The sequence below is a fragment of the Drosophila biarmipes genome, chromosome 3R, assembly GCF_025231255.1.
Source record: "Drosophila biarmipes strain raj3 chromosome 3R, RU_DBia_V1.1, whole genome shotgun sequence".
Taxonomy (NCBI): Eukaryota; Metazoa; Arthropoda; class Insecta; order Diptera; family Drosophilidae; genus Drosophila; species Drosophila biarmipes.
This window is the reverse complement of record NC_066616.1, coordinates 3,666,455-3,689,325: the sequence shown is the minus strand read 5'-3', so window position 1 is coordinate 3,689,325 and position 22,871 is coordinate 3,666,455. Positions and strand designations below refer to the sequence as shown.

Sequence of the window (22,871 nt, the reverse complement as noted above, 5' to 3'; positions counted from 1 at the left end):
AACCGAGAAAAATTAGAGCAATTAAAAAAAGACGAATCTCCTGTTGCACACAGAATTAAGAATAAAAGAAATGTTGGAAGGAGTCTTTTTATTTATGTTAATGATAAGTTCTTGGCATGCTTCTCCGAAAAATTCGAACCGCTGATACTGCAGGATGGTATTGCACTTTGGCAGTGGCTGTCTCCCAGCTGTCGGACTTTCCACTTGCCTCCACGTTAGCTGCCAAGTAGCTGGTGGTGATGGTGTTCAGTGTTGCCCCAATAAACATCAGGGCGGAGATCCTATTTGCATGCTCATTTTAATTGATTATCTCCAATGCTTCCTCTGTTCGGCTGATTCGCTCGGATGTGGTATTGCGTGCATTACGCGTCCTAATGCGTCATTGACGTGGTCTTTGTGTTTTCCTTTAATTTATAATTATAACATTTTTTTTCCTTAGCTCACCTGAGTGCCACTTATCGAATGACGGCACAACATTGGGTTCGAAGCGCAAAGTTAATGTCAAGTGATTGACGACTGGAAGCTGTACTTAAACATAAAATTATTTAAATTATAAAATTAGTTTTTAAAGATATGGTACTTTGTCGAAATAAAAAAAAACGGGAGCTTTATATTTTTCTTTATCCAAATACATTTTATTAAAATAACTTTTTACAGGAAAAAAATAGCCCTTTAAATGCTAGGTATGCCAATAGTAAATTGACCAGGATCATTGGCCGAGTCGAATTACCCATGGTCGTGTGACTGTCCGTCCGTATCAACGAAGAGATCTCAAGTTCTATACTTTGTGATTTCACATGCAGATTCCTGCGCCTTGCAAGTTTTTTTCAGCAGGGTGCCATGTCCAGAATGGTCCCAAACATTTTGCTCTTACAGTTTCAATGCTAGAGTTATACATAATTTTCCTACCCCACATATATCAACATGTCCTTCTGTCCGTTTATACGCAAACTAGTTTCTCAGCTTTGAAGCTATCGAGTTGTCCGATACGGCTTGTTCAGATTTTTTTACTTCCTGCAATAGAAATAAGTTATTTGGTAAGGTTTTATTCCGATAGCTTCAAAACTTCGGGACATGTTTTCGTAGAAACGGACAGCCGATAGTGATGCCGATCAAGAACATATATCTATCTTGTATGAAAAACACCATATTGATAAAACCAAAAAAATCAATTTAATATGAATTTGTTGTCCTTGATCAGCCTCCTCTTTGTACAGGTGTGTGTCAGACTTGAAGCTGTAGTTATACGTATGTACATAGCATTAATCTCAGTATCATGTCGTGGTGCTGAGTCCTGCCTTGCGGAAATCCGGTACTCGACCCACATGCTGTCAGCTGGATTCCTTTCCGCTTGAAAACGAGCGCTCCCTCTGAAAAAAGCTCTCGAATCAGTTAACAGACGCTCGTCTAGCAAAGCCATCCTAGCCTTCCAGTGCAACAAAGATAAGTGCTGTCCGTGAAGCCAGTCGCTCTCATCTAGGAGAAAGTCCTTTATGGAAGTTCATTGCATTCCTGTGAGCGTCCAAATCCATTTGAAAGCCACAGAAAGCACCTGCAGTGCTATCATAGACACTGTGCGGTGTACCTTTGGGAATCCTAAAAGGATGAACTTCTGGCATGAATCGTCCTCGGCAAATGGTCCTCTTAGCACGACTAATCGACTCGTAAGTAACATTTTAGATTGATGATATCTGTATACTGTGGTAACAAAAGCAACTTCGAACGGCTGTTAAAAGTGTATAAAGTATATATATTCTTGATCAGCGTCACAAGACGAGTCGATCTAGCCATGTCGGTGTTTTTTAACATATAACCTTCTACGCTTGGAAATAACATTTTTTAGTTAATTCTGAATTTCTAATTAAACTTTACCAAAATCGGACGACTGTATCATAGCGTTCGGAAAATAGTGGTAAAAAAATATGAAACAAGAAAGGAAGTTAACTTCGGCAAGTCGAAGTTTGTATACCCTTGCAGTTATAAAAAATAATCAACAATATTATTAAATTAAATTCGAAATTCTTAAAAATATAAAAATTTATATTCCCAATATTATAAGATAATATGTCAAAAAGCCCCAAAGGTATAATTTGTTTCACATTATTTTCCACCAATTATCCGATCGTTCCTATGACAGCTATATGATACAGTCGACCGATTTTGATAAAATGTAATTCGAAATTCAAAACCAATTAAAAAATGTTATTTCCAAGCGTAGGAGGTTATATCTTGTCTAAATACCACCGTTTAATAATTTAATTTAATTAATTTTAAAAGTCTGATTTCAAAGTCATTAATCAAACAAAATGGCCACATTTATTAATTCAAAACATCTTACACTGACTTATCATTGAGCATTTTTTATGCGTATCCAAACTCTATTTAAAGGTCCTTAAAATAATAAACTTTAGTATTAGATAAAAAGCTGTAAATAGCCATATTTCGTGCACCCTTAACTTGTAAACTTCTACAAGGTATTTTAAAATACTACTACTTAAATACTTTAAAAAGGACTGTTTAAAAATGTTTGGACAAACGTTAATTTTTAAAAGAAAAACGGCTATTACGATTTCGAATTTTGAAGTGTATAGCCCCTGACATTCGTCCAGTTTTAACATACTACACATTGTTGTAAAAATTCCCGTTTTAATGTGATTATACAACAAACATGGCCATCTTTTTTTTGCGTATCCATACTGTAATTTAGGGTCCTGGAATCATTTCAACAATTTTGCACAGGAAACTTGAATACTGCGACTTTTGCGAAAGTATATAGATTATATAATCAAACAAAAACACTTCAAATGACGATCACACCTACAGCAAACAAAAGTTCTGATAGCACCTCTTGTGGCGAAAATGTATTTACAATCTACTAAATACATATAGCACGCTTTTTTTAAAATCGTATACCTTACACTAGGATGTTAAATAGCAATTTTTTCTTGCATGTAGGCGCCATCGTTTTGATTAGTTTCTGGGTGTTAGAGTGATAAACTTAAGCTAATGAATCTAAATCTAAGGTCCCAGTTTTCCATCTTTGATATTTTTGTGTGGAAGAATACATTTCAGATACAATTTGTTCTTAGCACATATGTAAACTGTAGGAGCCACAGTTTTGGACAGTTTGTGGGCGTCAGAGTGGGAGTGGCCCCTTGCTGATAAATTTTGCGCTGCGCAGGAAACCCAAAAATCTGCATCCAAAAGATTAGATTGATTCGATTTAATGATATGGATGTTATGGTACACGCAGAACTATGGTTTTCGGCATCACCACCAAAATGTTCACATATGACCTACAAATTAATAGTTTGTGAATTAGGACTAGCTACCTGCTTATAAAGTCTTCCAGGGTATTTATACTTCGGCAAGCCGAAGTTTTCTCCATTTCCTGGTCTACTTCTGTGGAGTTGTTCTTTCGTTTAGCAGTCGTTGTTATGGGAAACAAGTTTGATTTCCTGGTTGTCATTGATACGGAATATGAAGTAGAGTTTATTCTAACATGTTTTTTAATACTCACCAGACGAAAAAATTATCCTGAAAAAATCCGATTTTCTGTGGCGTTGCCGTTAGCTGATCCTATAACAAAATGAATCGCACCGATGACATGAAGAAAGCATCGCTCAATGACTTCAAGCTGGAAGCAATGGCCTCTATGGGCTGGGCAGTGGACTCGGAAATTCCTATGGCAAGTGCCAAAAACCTGGCCATCCTAAAGGAGCTGTCCAGTTTAAGGGCTCTCAAACTGGAGCTTCAACAGCACATGAATTCGCTGGACGAACGCGAAAAGGCGGTGGAACGACACACCCGTAACATTGAGGGCACCATTCAGCAGAATATAGTAAGTTTTCCTGCGGGAAGTGCTTGTCCTGCTGGTTTATAGTTTTTGTCTTCATAGGCACTGTATAGCTCTATGAAGGATGATGTTATCAAGGAGGCGCACAAGGTTCAGCTCGTGATATTGGAGCGAAACAAGATCAAAGAGGATCTGAGGAAAAATGAAAAGGAGTTACAGGAATATACTGAATACACCGCGGTGACGGAACGTAAGTGAAATGTTCATGTCCTATGCCAAAATACCATCCGCCTTAGATGTAACAGTACACCTTAGTCTTACATACAAAAATATTTCTTGGCGATTTGGCCCATGAATACACCCAAGTAATGATTCATTACAATATATTGATGTTACTATATAAAAGGTTAGAATGGACCCAACCAATAATTTAATAGTTACCTAACCCACAATATATAATTAACAAACTAAACTAAAAAAAGCAAAAACGAGAAGGAACGCTATAGTCGATGCTACGACTATCACATGTCCTTATTCAGCTGGGGGAGGGCGGAAGAGGTGGATTGCAAACTTTATTAGATTAGGTTTATGTACATTTTTAGAAATTGATAATGTATATAGAAATTGATAATCAAAACAAAGAAACTGTTTTACATTGTACAGGTAAGATCTGCCAGAACAAACGCGAGATTGATGAGCTGACTTCGCGAATCAAGTCGGCCAAGACGACTCTAGTGGAGTGGAAGGAGGCCATGGAAGATGGTAACAAGGGCTACCAGTTGATCGAAAAGTACTATCTGGACGATCAGCAAAAGGCCCGGGAGCTGAACACGAAGCGACAGCTCTTACAGGCGGAAATAGACAAGCGCCGCAAGCAGGTCGTCCTCCTGTACGACGAGCAGATGACTCTGGAGAAGAATCTGGAGCGGACCGCGAGTCTTTATAGGTCTGCTCACGCTGAGCGTCGCCAGATGGTGGAGACGTGGAAGAGCGCAGTGAAGCAGATGACCCAGCGCGAACACGACATCCAACGCAGCGAAGCGGAATGCGCTGAGCTGGCACAGAAGGCACAGCAAACGGCTGCGGTCTACAAGGAACAGGACAACCAGCTGACCGAAGTGATCGAAAACAACCGCCAGGTGGAGATCGCCATCGAGGCCTTGAACGAGGAGACCTCCGACATGAAGAACCAGATACAGATCCTGACCGATGCCTCGCTGCTGAAGGAACGCGAGATCGATGGCCTGCGTCGGGAACTGGAGAATCTCTCCAACCGGTTGCACATGCAGCGCATGGAGAACCGCAGTCAAACAAAGAAGCGGGATGAAAAGATCAAGGAGATAGAAAACTTCTCCTCGGTGATGGAGAAGGTTGATGCCCGGCTGAAGTCCGTGCAGAATAAAGCACTAAATGCGGAGCAGCGCCTTCATATTCTGGAGGAGATGATGGAGGCCGAGGAGACTGCTCTGAAAAACCTGGACAAGGAGCAGGAGAAGGTCAACGAGATGCTGTACCGCACGCAGAGGCAGGTTACCGAGCTGCAGGACGAGGAGAAGATCCTGAAGGTGCAGAACGATTCCCTGATCTCGAACCTGGCGGCCATCAAGCGCAGCCAGCAGCAGGTGAACCACGAACTGAAGCGCCAGACTGAGATCCACTACAGTCTGTCCTTCAAGTGCCTGGAGGCGGAGAGAAAGTACGCCGAGTGCAAGGGTCTGGCGGACGACCCCGAGGTAGAAGCTGCAAATTTGGCCCGTCTCAACGCCCTGGAGCAGGAGTACGAGAAGCTTCATCGCCTCATAGCCACCACCGAGGCCCAGAACAAGAAGCTTAACTACAACATGAACAACTTGGTGATTCAATACAACGCCGACGAGAAGGAACTCGAAACGGTCAGGTTCAAGATCAAGGAGGCCCAAGTCTATTGCGAGGGCACTGTCAAGAGACTGCGCCAGAATCGGTATGAGAACTCCGAGCTCATAGTGGATCTCAACATGGTCAAGATGCGCTGCAACGACCTCGAGGTGGGAATCGGTGGCTGCGAACAGGGCACCTACGACCTGGAGCAGCACCGACTCGCCTTCCGGCGGGCCATCAAGGATCGCAGCGTCGAGCTGCGCAGCCAGCGAGATGTGCTCCTCCTCAAAAAAAAGCACCTCAACGAGGAACTGAGCACCTTGCGAGCCGATCTTGGTGAGCGGAAGAAGAAAATAGAGGCGGTGAAGGCTAGGTTCGAACTGACCGCCCAACTGCTGGGCAAGAACGACGACGGCTCCATTATGACCAGCACCCAGCTGAAGGTGGAAAGCGCTCAGGAGCGCCAGATGCTGGCCGACGAGGGCGACGCCCTCAACAAGAAGGTGCTCAAGGCCGAGAAGGAACTGGTCGCCCTGGAGAACACGCTGCGCCAGTTCGACAAATCCAACGACAACTACCGCAAGACCTTCCGATCTGTGGACGAAAACTCGAAGGGTAAGGTTAAGTCAATTCTTTAAATTTTACGTACGTCAGAACAAAATTGTTATTTCCCCACTCATTTCATTAGTTTTTTTTCGCACTCTATTTGCCATGACCTAAATTTAACAACATTTAGAAGTAATCAAATCCAATTTAAACCGTAATTAAAGTATACAGTAGACAATAGATTTCAAGAAAAATTCAATTTAATTTTTTTTCCATCAGAGAAATGTAACACTATAGGAGTTTTAGGGGCCCCAACCGCTCCCATTTTCTACATTCGCTTCGTCACTACGTGGACTGAAGTTCACAGTCGTCCGATTTTACAAACCGAAATCAATAAAATCTCTAAATAATGCTTAAACCCAGAGCAAAAGAGAAAATGGTTCATAATAACGGCGCTAGGCTAGGGTTAGACTAAAATACAGAAACAATAAATAATAGCTTTCATATTTTCCTGAGTAAAAAAAATCGTTCATCAAAAGGTATTACATAAAAAAGAATACGAATGAGCTTCCAATTGTTTATAATAAGAAAATCCTGCATTTTTTATTTAACTTTTTGTGCTTGTTTCTAAAGTATGATGATCTATGTATATATTAAGCAATCCGCACGATTAAAGATTGAAAAACTGTTCTCTTCACGCCTAAAAAGGAACTTCTCCTCTTGTTACCTCTTTCTTGCAGATCGCGAGCGCGCCGAGCTGGAGCTGAAGGAGCTGGAGGCGAACTACTGTCGCGAACTGGAGAAGCTGAAGGTGCTGCGATGCAAGGCGCAGCACTACGACCAGAAGCATGCAGCGCAGCGGGCCGAGGAGGAGGAACTTATTGCCAGGTTGGAAAAGGCAAAGGCCAGTCGGGCGGAGCATGCCGCATGTCTAGAGAAGATCGAGCGCGAACTGGATGATCAGCGATTGAAGTTGGACAGGGCGCAGCGCGAGATCCGGACGCAGATGCGGGAGATCAGGGCACGACCCTTCAGCGAGGAGTACCTGGCGCAGTTTGAGCGCGATCTGAACCTGCAGGAGTTGGAGTCGCGCAACGCCAAGGCCCTGAACATGCTCACCGATCTGGCTAGCAGCAACGAGTGCGGCGCAGACATAATGGGAATCCTGGTGCGAAAGGGCATCAAGTTGCCGATGCACCTTAAGCGAACGTGCAGCCGTGTGTCCTGGAACAGCAGTTCCTCGGCCAAGTCCTCACAGGATCAGGATGCCGGCTCCTACATCAGCGTCAAGGGCAAGTCCTTCCTGTGCGAGGGAGTAAGTGCCCGTTCCTCGGCCTCCAATGTGAGCTCCCTCAAGGACGACAGCTCCTCCACCACCTCCCAATCCGGCCTCAGCATCATATCCCTTGAGTTACCCATGCCGAAGAAGAAATAACTTGTAATAAAAATTTATTTAATCGTTCCTTATTCAATGGTTTCAACCCGCTTGCTCTTTCGGACTTCATGGCCTGGTCATCGCAGTGTTTACAAATTGACCGTCGAAACAGAACAGCGAATAAAATGCGTTGCCAAAGCGGGTCAAAACAAGAGAGCGGTAATAAAAATAGCCCCCATCAAATTCTACGGGGGTATATCACAGTGCACAAGTGTGTATCTAGTCGATCGGATACTCGAGTTCGAACTCCGAATACTCTTCCCTTTTAATTCCAAGATAAATATAATTCGTAATTTTTAAGCAGACTTCTAGACCATTATTTAATGTAATTAAACACCGCAGTCAATAAAAATATGCGTAGAATCGCGACCAACATTCCAACTAGATTTTCTCTAGACGTCAGGTATAGGAGAATCTGGACATAATGAAAAATCGTACATTTCTTTTAAGTCTGAAAAATCGCTTGCACTCGTACGATGCATTCGGATTGCCGCGCTGTGTCGTGCGTTACAAAGACCAGAACGAAGGCTATATTGCCGCCAATGGCACCCAGATGTATCTGCCAAAAATATTTATATATACACATGCTCAGAGCTATATTTCGAAATAAGGTGGCCGGAGGCAGGCAGAGAAAGAGAAGTGCCCGTCGGAGAGTTGAGTTTTCGATGTTACGAGTGTTTTCGAAAGTCTTTTTCTCGACTCGACGATCCGCGCCGGGCATTTCATTAATTTTCATTATTTCGTTTGGCTGGCATCGGTGGTGAGAACTCAGATTGCTGGGCCCAAAAGTTTTTCAAAAATTTCACTTGCTGATATTTTTAGAAAATTCTGAAAGCGGAAAGACTGAGCCGTCTGGGAATGGACTCCTGAATAGATGATCACTGACCAAAAGGAAGGAATATACTATTAAAAGGTGACGAATTCGCAAAAGACTCTATTGGGTGCACGGCGGAATGTGTTCCACCTCGGTGCTATGTCCGCTCTGCGCGGTGCCCAGTTTCGGGAGTATTGACGCACTGCAGCAGAGGCTGATCAAGGCCGCCAACGGCCCACTGGCCTGTCCTTTCGCCAACTGCAAGGAGCTCTTCCTGGGGCTGGACAAGCTCACCATTCACCTCTTTTCGCACACCAGTCTGATGAGCAGTGATGATTCAGCTACGAGCCCGGTTAATGTCCAACCCGTTCCTCCCCTGGTTGCCGTGGCTGCTCCCAAAAGGAGGGTCAAGCGAGCGAAGGGCAAGCCCGTCCTCCCGGCCCAGCCATTGCCACCTGCTCCCCAAACTCCTCCCGCCAATTGTGACATTTGCGAATTCAGTTTCCGGAATACCGAGCTAAGAGACATGCACATCCGGTTGGTGCACGAAAATGCGGAAGGAGAGCAGAAACCCAAGGAACCAACACAGGAGGAGACGGTGAGTAAGCTGATTCTAATATGCTTCTTGCCTACAAAGCTAAAGCTAACTGCGGCAAGCCGAAGTTTGTATACCCTTGCAGCTCGTTCCTATGGGAACACAGTACGTTATTAGAAAACTACCAAATATCAACAAAAATATTCCTATTTACTAACGAACAAGTTTCAGAAAACCGAAACCGATTTTTATGTTATATTTATTTTTTATACATATTTATGTACTTTTTCCTGCCCATGGCAGTGTGATACAGAAGTCCGAATTTTATTCAATTAAATTTGTATACATATATATATAGGATTAGTTACTATATACTACCTTCAGATATTAAAAGGTCCCAGAGAACGGATTTGAAATGCCTCAAAAATTGATTCCACTAATTTTTGAATTTACATATCATTGTTACGAAATCGTCACATCAGAATAATACAATATTTAAACGTTTTCTGCTCTTTGCAAAGGATCAAGAGCCCTACAAGTGCCACCTCTGCTCGAAGACTTTTCGCATGAAGGGCTCCCTTCGAATACACCTGAAAGTAGTGCACATGATGGGAGTGCCCTGCTCCAATCCCAGTCCCGTATCCCCCTCCACTGCGGTTAGCCCCTCGACCAAACTCAGCATTTGCGATCGCATCCGGCACAAGGAGGCGGGAGCCATTGGAAGCGCCAACTCATCCTCCACCAGCACCCAGCCCTACGCCCTGAGAGGGGCACTCAGCATGCTCCAGCAACCCCCCAGCTCACCGGATTCGGTAACCGCCACGCCAAAGTTGTGGGAGTGCGATGTGTGCACCAAGTCCTTCACCACCAAGTACTTCCTGAAGAAGTATTGAAAAACTGTTCTCTTCACGCCTAAAAAGAAACTTCTCCTCTTGTTACCTCTTTGTTGCAGATCGCGAGCGCGCCGAGCTGGAGCTGAAGGAGCTGGAGGCGAACTACTGTCGCGAACTGGAGAAGCTGAAGGTGCTGCGATGCAAGGCGCAGCACTACGACCAGAAGCATGCAGCGCAGCGGGCCGAGGAGGAGGAACTTATTGCCAGGTTGGAAAAGGCAAAGGCCAGTCGGGCGGAGCATGCCGCATGTCTAGAGAAGATCGAGCGCGAACTGGATGATCAGCGATTGAAGTTGGACAGGGCGCAGCGCGAGATCCGGACGCAGATGCGGGAGATCAGGGCACGACCCTTCAGCGAGGAGTACCTGGCGCAGTTTGAGCGCGATCTGAACCTGCAGGAGTTGGAGTCGCGCAACGCCAAGGCCCTGAACATGCTCACCGATCTGGCTAGCAGCAACGAGTGCGGCGCAGACATAATGGGAATCCTGGTGCGAAAGGGCATCAAGTTGCCGATGCACCTTAAGCGAACGTACAGCCGTGTGTCCTGGAACAGCAGTTCCTCGGCCAAGTCCTCACAGGATCAGGATGCCGGCTCCTACATCAGCGTCAAGGGCAAGTCCTTCCTGTGCGAGGGAGTAAGTGCCCGTTCCTCGGCCTCCAATGTGAGCTCCCTCAAGGACGACAGCTCCTCCACCACCTCCCAATCCGGCCTCAGCATCATATCCCTTGAGTTACCCATGCCGAAGAAGAAATAACTTGTAATAAAAATTTATTTAATCGTTCCTTATTCAATGGTTTCAACCCGCTTGCTCTTTCGGACTTCATGGCCTGGTCATCGCAATGTTTACAAATTGACCGTCGAAACAGAACAGCGAATAAAATGCGTTGCCAAAGCGGGTCAAAACAAGAGAGCGGTAATAAAAATAGCCCCCATCAAATTCTACGGGGGTATATCACAGTGCACAAGTGTGTATCTAGTCGATCGGATACTCGAGTTCGAACTCCGAATACTCTTCCCTTTTAATTCCAAGATAAATATAATTCGTAATTTTTAAGCAGACTTCTAGACCATTATTTAATGTAATTAAACACCGCAGTCAATAAAAATATGCGTAGAATCGCGACCAACATTCCAACTAGATTTTCTCTAGACGTCAGGTATAGGAGAATCTGGACATAATGAAAAATCGTACATTTCTTTTAAGTCTGAAAAATCGCTTGCACTCGTACGATGCATTCGGATTGCCGCGCTGTGTCGTGCGTTACAAAGACCAGAACGAAGGCTATATTGCCGCCAATGGCACCCAGATGTATCTGCCAAAAATATTTATATATACACATGCTCAGAGCTATATTTCGAAATAAGGTGGCCGGAGGCAGGCAGAGAAAGAGAAGTGCCCGTCGGAGAGTTGAGTTTTCGATGTTACGAGTGTTTTCGAAAGTCTTTTTCTCGACTCGACGATCCGCGCCGGGCATTTCATTAATTTTCATTATTTCGTTTGGCTGGCATCGGTGGTGAGAACTCAGATTGCTGGGCCCAAAAGTTTTTCAAAAATTTCACTTGCTGATATTTTTAGAAAATTCTGAAAGCGGAAAGACTGAGCCGTCTGGGAATGGACTCCTGAATAGATGATCACTGACCAAAAGGAAGGAATATACTATTAAAAGGTGACGAATTCGCAAAAGACTCTATTGGGTGCACGGCGGAATGTGTTCCACCTCGGTGCTATGTCCGCTCTGCGCGGTGCCCAGTTTCGGGAGTATTGACGCACTGCAGCAGAGGCTGATCAAGGCCGCCAACGGCCCACTGGCCTGTCCTTTCGCCAACTGCAAGGAGCTCTTCCTGGGGCTGGACAAGCTCACCATTCACCTCTTTTCGCACACCAGTCTGATGAGCAGTGATGATTCAGCTACGAGCCCGGTTAATGTCCAACCCGTTCCTCCCCTGGTTGCCGTGGCTGCTCCCAAAAGGAGGGTCAAGCGAGCGAAGGGCAAGCCCGTCCTCCCGGCCCAGCCATTGCCACCTGCTCCCCAAACTCCTCCCGCCAATTGTGACATTTGCGAATTCAGTTTCCGGAATACCGAGCTAAGAGACATGCACATCCGGTTGGTGCACGAAAATGCGGAAGGAGAGCAGAAACCCAAGGAACCAACACAGGAGGAGACGGTGAGTAAGCTGATTCTAATATGCTTCTTGCCTACAAAGCTAAAGCTAACTGCGGCAAGCCGAAGTTTGTATACCCTTGCAGCTCGTTCCTATGGGAACACAGTACGTTATTAGAAAACTACCAAATATCAACAAAAATATTCCTATTTACTAACGAACAAGTTTCAGAAAACCGAAACCGATTTTTATGTTATATTTATTTTTTATACATATTTATGTACTTTTTCCTGCCCATGGCAGTGTGATACAGAAGTCCGAATTTTATTCAATTAAATTTGTATACATATATATATAGGATTAGTTACTATATACTACCTTCAGATATTAAAAGGTCCCAGAGAACGGATTTGAAATGCCTCAAAAATTGATTCCACTAATTTTTGAATTTACATATCATTGTTACGAAATCGTCACATCAGAATAATACAATATTTAAACGTTTTCTGCTCTTTGCAAAGGATCAAGAGCCCTACAAGTGCCACCTCTGCTCGAAGACTTTTCGCATGAAGGGCTCCCTTCGAATACACCTGAAAGTAGTGCACATGATGGGAGTGCCCTGCTCCAATCCCAGTCCCGTATCCCCCTCCACTGCGGTTAGCCCCTCGACCAAACTCAGCATTTGCGATCGCATCCGGCACAAGGAGGCGGGAGCCATTGGAAGCGCCAACTCATCCTCCACCAGCACCCAGCCCTACGCCCTGAGAGGGGCACTCAGCATGCTCCAGCAACCCCCCAGCTCACCGGATTCGGTAACCGCCACGCCAAAGTTGTGGGAGTGCGATGTGTGCACCAAGTCCTTCACCACCAAGTACTTCCTGAAGAAGCACAAGCGGCTGCACACTGGGGAGATGCCGTACACGTGTGAGATCTGCGCCAGGACCTTCACCTTTCAGCAGTCGTACCACAAGCATTTGCTGTACCACAGCGAGGTGAAACCCCACGTCTGCGTAGTTTGTGGTCGAGCATTCAAGGAGCTGTCCACGCTGCACAACCACCAGAGGATCCACAGCGGAGAGAAGCCGTTCAAGTGCGAGGTGTGCGGTGCGTATCGACCTTACTCTTTTACTCTTTACTCTTACCCTTTACTACCCTTACTCTTACCTTTTTTTACGACCCGAAATATTTGTGTGGACAATTGATGTAAGAATTAGCAATCCTTTCAATAACCCCTTTTGATTATTAAGGTAAAAGTATGGTACTCGAATAAGGAGGGGTTCCGCCCCTATAAAATATATATATTTAGCCATGCTCGTCTGTCCGTGTAAACGCTGTGATCTCGGAACTTTAAGAGCTTGAAAGCCATATATCTCCATCTCTTTAGATATTACAGTTAGCTGAGTAACAGGTGGCTCTTCCTCCCCCTTTAATTTAATTTATACAAACATTTTAAACGTATCTAAACGTATCTTTTGTACGTATAAACGGGAAATCTTGGAAACTTAGAGAGTTGGGATCAGGCACAGACTCTGGCAGTTCTTCTAACGCCAAAATTTCAGAGTAAATACAATTTGTTTTAATTATTATCACCTATTTTAATACGGATGATCGTATATTAAACTAAAATCCATTTATAAACTATTTACACAGGCAAGTGTTTTCGACAGCGGGTGTCCTTTCTGGTTCACACGCGCATCCACACGGGGGTGATGCCGTACAAGTGCGAGCTCTGTCAAAAGACGTTTAGATACAAGGTCAGTCAACGCACCCACCGATGTCCCAACGAGGAAGGACAGACGCCGGAGCAGCTGATCAAGGCCTTCTTGGAGAGCGACGAATCGCCCACGCAGCCCTCGCCGGCGAGCGCCGAAATAGCTGCCATCAACAACGGCTTGATGCCGGATCCGGAACAGGAGGCGTTGCTCTCGCAGTCCATTGACGACATTGTGGTAGAGCAATGCCAGAAACTGGGCATCTGTGGCGTGGAGCCGAGGGAGGAACAAGGCCATCTCGTATGCTTGCAGCCGGTCGCTGTTGTGCAATTCACCGGGAATGGGTCCCCATTGCAACAGCTCCAGAACTTGAGACTCTACTCACCTCAACAGATGCCCAGTTCCGATGGCGAAGTCTACCAACGCTTCCTGATGGACGCCACGTAGATGGAGCAATGAAAACTGGAGATTTATTTGCACCTTGTTTACGTTTACGTTATAGATATACAAAATAACACTAATCAATGTTCCATGCAAAGAGTAAAAATATGAGGTCGTTTCTGCTTATCAAATGTTAGTCTGGGATGTCAAAAAAAATATTGATATTAATATTTAGGCTTGAGATTTCAATGACACCCCCTTTTATTGCGTGAGCACGTTGGTTCATCTGAGTTTTGTTTACAAATATTTTAAACGGGAACATTTCAATAAATATCCATTCTTCTTATTTTTTGTTAACCTTAAGTTGAACATTCTGCATTGCTCAAATCGATCAAATTAACGATATGAAATGAAATCCAATTCTTAATATTAAAAAAAGGATTCACTATTTACTTTTGTAAGGTATTATTGACTTAGTGTTACAGCGCTTAAGCCGAAAGAGTAAAATAAAAAATATTTAATCTGCTCTTTGAAACTTAAAACGTACGTATCAACGACTTTGAAAATGAGTTTGTTTTAAATAATATTTTTGTCCTGTAATTAATGATTAATTAAAAGTACACCTTTCTTTGTTGAATACAATCTTATTTAATATGAAACGGTCTTTCAAACTTAATTATTCCTCTGAACCGCTGCCCGAACTTGATCCGGATCCAGTGGGTGAGCCACTGCGCGAACGACTGGGCGATCGAGATCCAGAGCCAGACCTGGACCCCGAAAGGGATCGGGATCCGGACTTGGAGCGAGAGCGAGAACGCGAGCCGGACTTTGAGCGGGACCTGGAACGTGAACCCGACCTCGATCTTGATCTTGATGCGGACTTCTTGGATCCTGCCGGCGAATTGGAGCGTGATCGGGAGCCGCTACCCGATCGAGAGACAGACTTTGAGCGGCTGCTAGCCCTAGAGCCGGAGCCTGAGCCAGATCCGGAACTGGATCCACTACGACTGCGAGTTCGGGATCGGGACTTGCGGTCGCGCGCTACTTGGGCGGGTGAGTCCCCACCATCTGCTGCCTGTGTACCGCCGGAAGCATCATCCACCGTTTTCTCCGTCTCCCCTATGGCCGGGGTCTGCTCCTCTTCCTCTTCTAGTTCCTCCTCGATCTCCTCCTCTTCTTCGCCAGGAACCTCAAGTTGGCGCTCGCGGTAGCGCTGCATGCGATGTTCCATGCTGTCCAAAGGTCGATGTTTGACAACCTGGAGAAAAAAAAGAAGGATGTTACAGATAGAAAGACAAAAATAAAGTAAAAAGTAAAAGTAATTGTCGAACAAATTCATTTTGAGGCATAACTCTTGAATGGTGAATGAAATTCAATAGGCGAAATCGGGGAACAGGTGTAAATACCCTGAGTATGTAACGATCGAAGGGACTGAACCATAAGACATTGCTTGCTTACCAGCTTGGTATTGTTGGGTTGCTGGCCGACCTTGACGCGGCGCTTGTTGAGGCGCACACGCGTCTCCAGCTCGTTGTAGTAGATGCCGTCCTGCCGCATTACAAAGAAGTAGTTCTCCTCGTAGCCCTTGGAAGCCTTGGTCTTCACGTTCCAGTTATACTCTCGAGCTATCTTATACTCGTACTCCTCCTCCTCCTTGTACAACTCTCCGGCTACGAAGTCGGTTCGACGCTTCTCGAGCGTCTGCTCCGTAGGCAGGAAGTAGGCGACAAATTGTTCGCCGCTTTCGTCCATCACACCACGAATCATAGCCTGTGACATCTCCTCCAGCTGGGCGGGGACATTCTTTCCCACGGGTGCCGGATCGCTGTCGAAGATGACCTGTGCGCAGGGGTACTTCCAGTTGGTGAAGTCGGGGAATATTGGCAGTACCTCCACCGGCACCACATTGGGTTTAGAGTAGTGCTTGGTGATTTCGCTCTTGGTGTCGCTGAAGGTTTTCTCGATGGCCTTGATTTGGGCATCGCGGTCCAGATAAAGTGTCTCCTCCCTGAGCGACTTTTTGACGTTATAGCCCACCTTCGCCTCGATGTTCTCCAGGTTCTGGGGCTGGAAGCGTGTCTGCTCCGTGGAGATGTACTCGGATTTGCGCAGCCAGGACACCGTTCTGGAGTGCTGTCGGGAACGCACGGAGTCCGTGGGAGTCAAGGTCTCTTCCTCCAGAAGTTTTTCATCGGCGGGGTCCAGCAGGGTCATAGAGTCGGCCTGATAGAGCTCCCGGTTGATCAGGTCCACCGTGACACCCAAATCGTGCTCCGTCAGCACGTCGTACTTAAAGTTCCGTTCCAGCGACGTGGGATTGTACTGCACGAAGCGGTGGCTGTCGAAGGGATACTGCAGGAACTTCAAGTCGAAGGGTATGTCCGGAAGGTTGTTTCCATACTTAACGCGGCAAATTATCTCCGACCTGCAATGGAGGCGTAAGACTGGCGTCTGTTTAACATTCTGTTAACTTACTTTCGCTCTGTTTGCCGCTGGGGTCGTTTTTCGGCGGCACTGTTAACCGCCGAATTGTTGATCGTAGGCGGCATTTTATAATCCTGATTTTCTTGAATCCTCTGCTTTTACTGCGAGTGTCCCATTTAATAAACAAATCTAAAAAAACACATTTGCTATTGCCAATGTGACCGCACTTGACTAATATAATAAAACCCCTCTCAGGGCGAAAATATACCAAAATGGCTGTTATTAAATATATATTTATATATCATACCTAATTTTGGTATTTTTATTTATGTAGCCCTGGGGCTCTGCTTGCATTAAGGACGCGACGCGTTCAAACCGTTAAAAGTTGAAAATTTCTTACTGCACAACATTTAACCTATTTAAAACAGACGAATCTGCTGGTGTACAAAGGAAGACAAATGAAATGTTCAAAGGAATGTTTTGTTTTTGAGTAGCTAAAGGCTTCCTTGAAGTGTAGCAGATACTTCCCAATATGCCAACATGTGCCGTGATTTAAACTTTCAAACACGTTTTGTTCGAAACCACTTTTTTAAATGGCTATCAAGATATCTGGTATACTAGATTTGTCAGAAAGTTTGTAACAGGTAGAAGGAAGCGTTTCCGACCCCATTAAATATATATATTCTTAATCAGGATCACTAGCCGAGACGACCTAGCCATGTCCGTCTGTCTTTCTTCCTGTATGAACGCTGAGATCTCGGAAACTATAAGAGCTAAAACAGACTTGGCATGCAGATTCCTGGGCACTCTATAACCCACAAACGGCTTAAACGCTTAAATCTGCCTGCTGCCCACATAACACACATTCAGAAATAACCGTTAGGTGGCGCTTTACAATATTGATTTGCTGCTTTTATATCTCCATTTCCCTTTGCCTTCTTTAAGCTGAGTTACAGGTATCTCACAGTCGAGGTACTCGACTTAGCGTTCTTCCTTTTTTTGGTAATAGCCAGAGAATAATTTTTTGAGTATCCTCTACTTCATCGTGCTTTAACTTCTAAAGTTTTTATAATTTTTACTCAAAAAAATGAATACATAAACATACCTCAAATATATGGAAACGATTTTAAGTTGTATGTTTTAATCGCTCTTTGAAAAATATTTAAAAAAAAGTTTAAAAGAAGTTTTAACACGGGATGAACCCCTGACGTACAACTTGAAAACAAGAAACATTCTTGAGAGGCGTGTTAAATAGTATGTGCCTACTTAGGCTTATATCAAACAAGAAGGGAAGTTAGCTTCGGCAAGCCGAAGTTTGTATACCCTCGCAGTTATAAAAAATAATGAATAATTTTATTAAATTGAATTCGAAATTCTTAAAAATATAAAAATTTGTATTCCCAATATTATAAGATAATATGTCAATTACATTACACACACATTATTTCCCACCAATTATCCGATCGTTCCTATGGCAGCTATATGATATAGTCGTCCGATTTTGATAAAATTTAATTCGAAATTGAAAACCAAATAAAAAATGTTATTTCCAAGCGTAGGAGGTTATAAGTTAAAAAACACCGAAGATATAATTTTTCAATATTATTTTACCACTAATTTTCCGATTGTTCCTATGGGAGATATATAATATAGTCGTCCGATTTTGATAAAATGTAATTCGAAATTCATAACTAATTTAAAAATGTTATATACAAGCTTAGAAAGGTATATGTTAAAAAATACGAAAGATATAATTTTTAAAATTTTTTTTCCCCGATAGTTCCTATATGAGCTATAAGATATATTTGTCCGATCCGGCTGGTTCCGACTTATATACTACCTGCAATAGAAATAAGACACACATCTCAGACCCTAACAAACCGCTTTGTCGCTTTTCCTAAATAACCTTGCTTTCTGGGTTTGGAACAATTTACAATTTGTTCTTTAAAAACGACAAAACGACCTGCTCCACTTCTCATTTAGAGCACCTTCTGAATTTAAGGACTTTATTTGTCTCAGCGTATCTTTAAACTTACCGCTCCATTAAACATAAGCCGTGTCATTTGCGATTCCTACCAGCACATTACGCCCATTTACGTTTGTTCTGTATTACTAACCTATTGATACCTAAAGAAACATGTCTAGTTTCTTTCTTAGAGTTTTAATTTTGGTGGCGCTTGGCGCCTTAGTATCTGCCGGTAGTTCCGAAACAGAAATAACTTCGGAAACCACTGAAGAAATTTCAACAAGTTCTGATGACAGTAAGCACGATTCAGGTGAAACATCCACTAGTACACCTCACAAGAAGAAAAGATTACGAGGACGCCAGAGGAGCTTCATTCGGAATCCAAACTATTTAAAAGCTAATGAATACTTCAAGAAGATGTTTAAAAAAGATCATGTAAGAAAACACTATATGGAACATGTATTACCACATCCGGGATTTGGAGGGGAAGACACTACATTCTGAGGAATTGTCCTGTTAGCATTTTACATTATAGCCCAAGTAAAGTACCATAACTACTGTGAAATGACCAGTGTAAACAACGCCAGCCCCACAAATTCGCAATGTAAACAAACACAAAGCACAATAAATTGAATTAGCGGCAAATATTATTTCTTTTTGTGGAAAAAAATATGATTGTCACCTGTTTTGTTGTGGCGTTTGTTTAATAAGTATCACTTAGTTGGAAGCTGCGAAGTACCCCCCTTAGAGAGAATCCGAGCAGGGAGTTCAATAACAAGGTTAAAAGCACCACACAGAAGGCAAAGAGAAAAATCTTTGCGATTTTCGTAAATTTATTTACATTTGACATTAACGTGAAGACGACTTAGCCAAATAATCGTCACAAGAAATTATCATCCGGTTGTTGATTGACCGCATAGCATAGAAAGAAAATAAATTAAGAAATCAGTGGTATGGCTCTAGAGAGTGTCATCGTTGAGCATATGTTAGTCCCAGGTTTTACAGAAAATATAAGGCGAATTGGACCGGTATCTTTAGGGATATCTGATGATGACGATGAAAATTAATTACAAATTCTAACCAAAAATTTAAGGTATGCCGTGAAATCAAAAAGTTGGCGATATTGCAATAATCAAATGGTGTGGATGTAAGGGCGGTGAATGTAAGAAAGTAAAAACAATATAGAACGCTATAGTCGACTTATAAATATTTAAACATGTAGATGAATATTGATAACACTAGGTAACAAAAAAATCCACCTCGATGAGTGGTAGATAATCTTAATCGCTTTGAATCCCAATTTTAAACTGTGTTCACCAAAAAGTTCTCCAAAGCAAGGATTCTGACTAAATATACCTTAAAATTGTGAAAATACAGCTTTTTGCTTTATTTGACTATTTATTCCCGTTACTCATAGAGTAAAAGGGTAAACTAGATTCGTCGGAAAGTATGTAAAATGTAGATGGAAGTGTTTTCGACCACATAATGTGTATATATTCTTCATCAGGATTACAAGCCGAGTCAATCAAGCCATGTCTTTCTGTTCGTTCGTCCGTCCGTCCGTCTGTCCGTATGAACGCTGAGATCTCGGAAACTATAAGAAATAAAATATTCTGACTTGGCATGCAGATTCCTGGCTTCCTGCTTCCTTGGTTCAGCGGGGTGCCACGCCGACTCTAACGCAGTTTTTATAATAGAAAAATCATTTTTACAGAAATGTATTTGTCGCATCAATACCGATCGACTGACCTAAAATGTGCCACGCCCACTCTAATGCCGAGTAACGGGATTCTGATAGTCCAAACACTCGACTATAGCGTTCTTTCTTGTTTTTATAAACGAAAGGAGGCACAGTCATATACATACAGCTGCGGTCATAATAATAGTAGTAACACTGGCCCTTATCTTTAACAACTGGTTGTTGACTTTCCTTAAAATCTTGATCTATCCATAAGCATCTAACAAACGGTTTAACCAGAAAGTGGATGTGTAGATATGTAAATAATTATAATAGTTGAAACCAAATCTTTAAAAATGATATCTAGAGAGATGGCCCCCGTAAGCTATTGGGATCGTTGAAGTAATAATATAATAAGGGGAAAACTTGTCGACTTATGCCTTCGTCATAGGACAAAGATTACTTTCGTTTGGCCAAAGCAAACGTGTCACGTTTTCGGCCTGTTATTTTGTTCGCAATTATTAATTACCGTCAATTAGTAATTATTCTTTAATGAATACATCACATGATGGTGAGGAAAGCCAACTGTCAAAACCGAATCAGTTAACCCAAAAGTTCGGGTGAGAGCTAAGCTGGAAATAACAGCCGATCAAAAACGCCAAACTAAGCAAAAAAGTTGCAAATCAATTGACCATGCGCAGCGTGCCGATACGAAAATTTCCATGCTCGTTACCGCCCTGCAAGCCGACGACATGCGAGTCCGAGCTCCGTGAAATGACGATCTCGGAATTTACGAATCGGCAGTCGGGTATCTCAATCCGGATCAGGTGGCGCGCGCGACTTCAGTTTAAAAAACGGCTTACATTTCGCAACAAGCGCTAAATTGGTTGGGCAAACAGCACGGGCCTTATTCGCAGGTTCGCCCAGTTCGCAGCTCCTAGTGGCTCTCAGTTCTTTTGATACATTGTTTATAAGCACGGTATTTGCTTAATATACACGCCACATCTGGCTGTCAGTTGGTGACAAGTATGGGTGTGTGTCGAAACTAGTAGAGTTTTGGCACTTTAAGTGAAGTGTGAAGAGAGCGTCGGGTCCGCCTTGAGTTCAGTATCCGTTTAATGTTCACTGTGAGAAGTAGCCAACCGAAAAGGAGATCCCCGCATTTCAATATCCGCTGATGGTATCCTGAAAGAATTATGATTACCAGAATATCAAATACTCTATAACTGGTCAAACATCCAATATTTCAAAGAGGTAAGTCCGTAAAGATAAGGGGAAATTTTCCATTAGTTTTTATTAAAATTAGCACGAACATAAAATAATTAATGCCGGGTGTGTGCTGAAATTATGAAATAAACTTAATCGTGACAAGCTTTTGAAGGTTCAAAATCCAATCTTCCATTTTATTGTCCTGCTAAGAGGAGATAATATCGTGGCGTTAACCAAGCGTAGGCGTCTCAAAAGTTGACTTTATTTTTGCTACTGGCGTCGTAAACTTTTGATTTAACACTGTTTAAATATAAGGGTGCACATGTAATTATATTTCTGAAATTGATGTGGGAAAATACACAGCTCATATGCAGCATTCGATGATCGGCGACGTCGCCCGACCTGGAAATTTTATAAATTATGCATAATGCAACTTCAAGTGAGAATCTCCTGATTAATTATTGATCAGTGCTCAGTGCTCAGTGCGGCCGACCACACAAAACGTGTTTCAGTTCATGGGGTCAGTGGACTACCGATGGGAAAAGTCGACTTAATGTAATGAGTTAGTCAGAACAATGGGCCACCTTTTACCAGGAAACTATACAGAAGGCTGAGCGGTATTGGCTCTATAGAGCTAATTCACCGCGCGGCTAAATATTACCAATTTATAGATTTCACGATCAGCGCAGTTTAAAATAATAACCATATTATTGGCACTAACGGAATTTTCGCAAAGTATTGTAAATGACATATCTTAATTGCGTCTACGTCAGTTAGTCATGTTTATAAGTAACAATAACCCACTACGTCAGTGGAATTATGATTTTCCTCTCCAGACCTCGAGTTAGCTAGATTCATTGAATTGCCAACAATTTTGCGCTGTCTGTGAAATGTATTCCAATTTAATTAACGGCAAGTTGTTCTCTACCAGGCAAATTAAATTTCAGATCACTTACTATGGGCTTAGATGATCATGTCGTATTGAAGCATCCATGTGAGATGCAAATTGAGAAAATGTGGCATTAATAAAGGTTCCTTTCTGTGCAAATAGCATAATTCTAATAGTTGCACGGCTTTTGTGAGAAATCTTTGTGGGTATCAGGCAACTACTAACCATGACTTCAAGAGCACTGCCGTACTTGTCATGGGATTTTTCTTTGTCTGCCTTATGGGGGGATACAAATCGGATTCAGCTTGCTTACATTATCACGTGAAGCTACCTTTGCTTGTGTAATTATTACTCCTATATGCAGCCATACCAGAGCTGCTTACATCCTGGTAACACCGGCCTTTCCGACTCTCTTTCGGCCACCTGCGTCGAAAACCGCGCGTTAAAAACGAAAATAAATAAGGCGGCGATTAAGCAAATAGTATGTCAAATAAATTGAAATGAAATAAAAGCAGCGGTAAGGGATCAAGCCAAACAGAAAATAAAGGAACACTTAAGCAAATAGACCAGAAGGCGAACGCGAAAGCAACATGAATTGCTGGGTGACGCGCAGAATGGGTATTTCTTGGCTGC

General features: G+C 43.1%; 3 protein-coding genes across 6 annotated transcripts; 2 read left to right on the top strand and 1 right to left on the bottom strand.

Annotated features, from left to right (window-relative positions):
- Positions 1-3,467: 3,467 nt before the first annotated feature.
- On the top strand, positions 3,468-7,671 carry LOC108032940 (coiled-coil domain-containing protein 39). Its single transcript, XM_017107013.3, has 4 exons — positions 3,468-3,841; positions 3,899-4,046; positions 4,460-6,268; positions 6,940-7,671. The coding sequence occupies exons 1-4, from the start codon at positions 3,590-3,592 to the stop codon at positions 7,632-7,634; spliced, it is 2,904 nt and encodes a 967-aa protein (XP_016962502.1). The 5' UTR covers positions 3,468-3,589; the 3' UTR covers positions 7,635-7,671.
- A 604-nt stretch (positions 7,672-8,275) lies between these two features.
- On the top strand, positions 8,276-14,138 carry LOC108032921 (zinc finger protein 626). 4 transcript variants are annotated; one of them, XM_050888516.1, is made up of 4 exons: positions 8,276-8,394; positions 11,453-12,042; positions 12,501-13,083; positions 13,630-14,138. In XM_050888516.1, exons 2-4 carry the CDS (start codon positions 11,584-11,586, stop codon positions 14,136-14,138), a joined length of 1,551 nt encoding a protein of 516 aa, XP_050744473.1. In that variant the 5' UTR covers positions 8,276-8,394; positions 11,453-11,583. The 4 variants fall into 4 exon arrangements, with proteins under 4 accessions (XP_050744473.1, XP_050744474.1, XP_050744476.1 ...); XM_050888517.1 differs by lacking the exon at positions 11,453-12,042 and adding an exon at positions 8,457-9,046; XM_017106987.2 differs by lacking the exon at positions 8,276-8,394 and adding an exon at positions 11,278-11,390.
- A 500-nt stretch (positions 14,139-14,638) lies between these two features.
- Positions 14,639-16,718, bottom strand: LOC108032920 (RNA polymerase II-associated factor 1 homolog). The gene is made up of 3 exons (XM_017106986.3): positions 16,548-16,718; positions 15,531-16,497; positions 14,639-15,330 (listed from the first exon to the last, which is right to left on the bottom strand). The coding sequence occupies exons 1-3, from the start codon at positions 16,619-16,621 to the stop codon at positions 14,749-14,751; spliced, it is 1,623 nt and encodes a 540-aa protein (XP_016962475.1). The 5' UTR covers positions 16,622-16,718; the 3' UTR covers positions 14,639-14,748.
- Between the last annotated feature and the right edge of the window lie 6,153 nt (positions 16,719-22,871).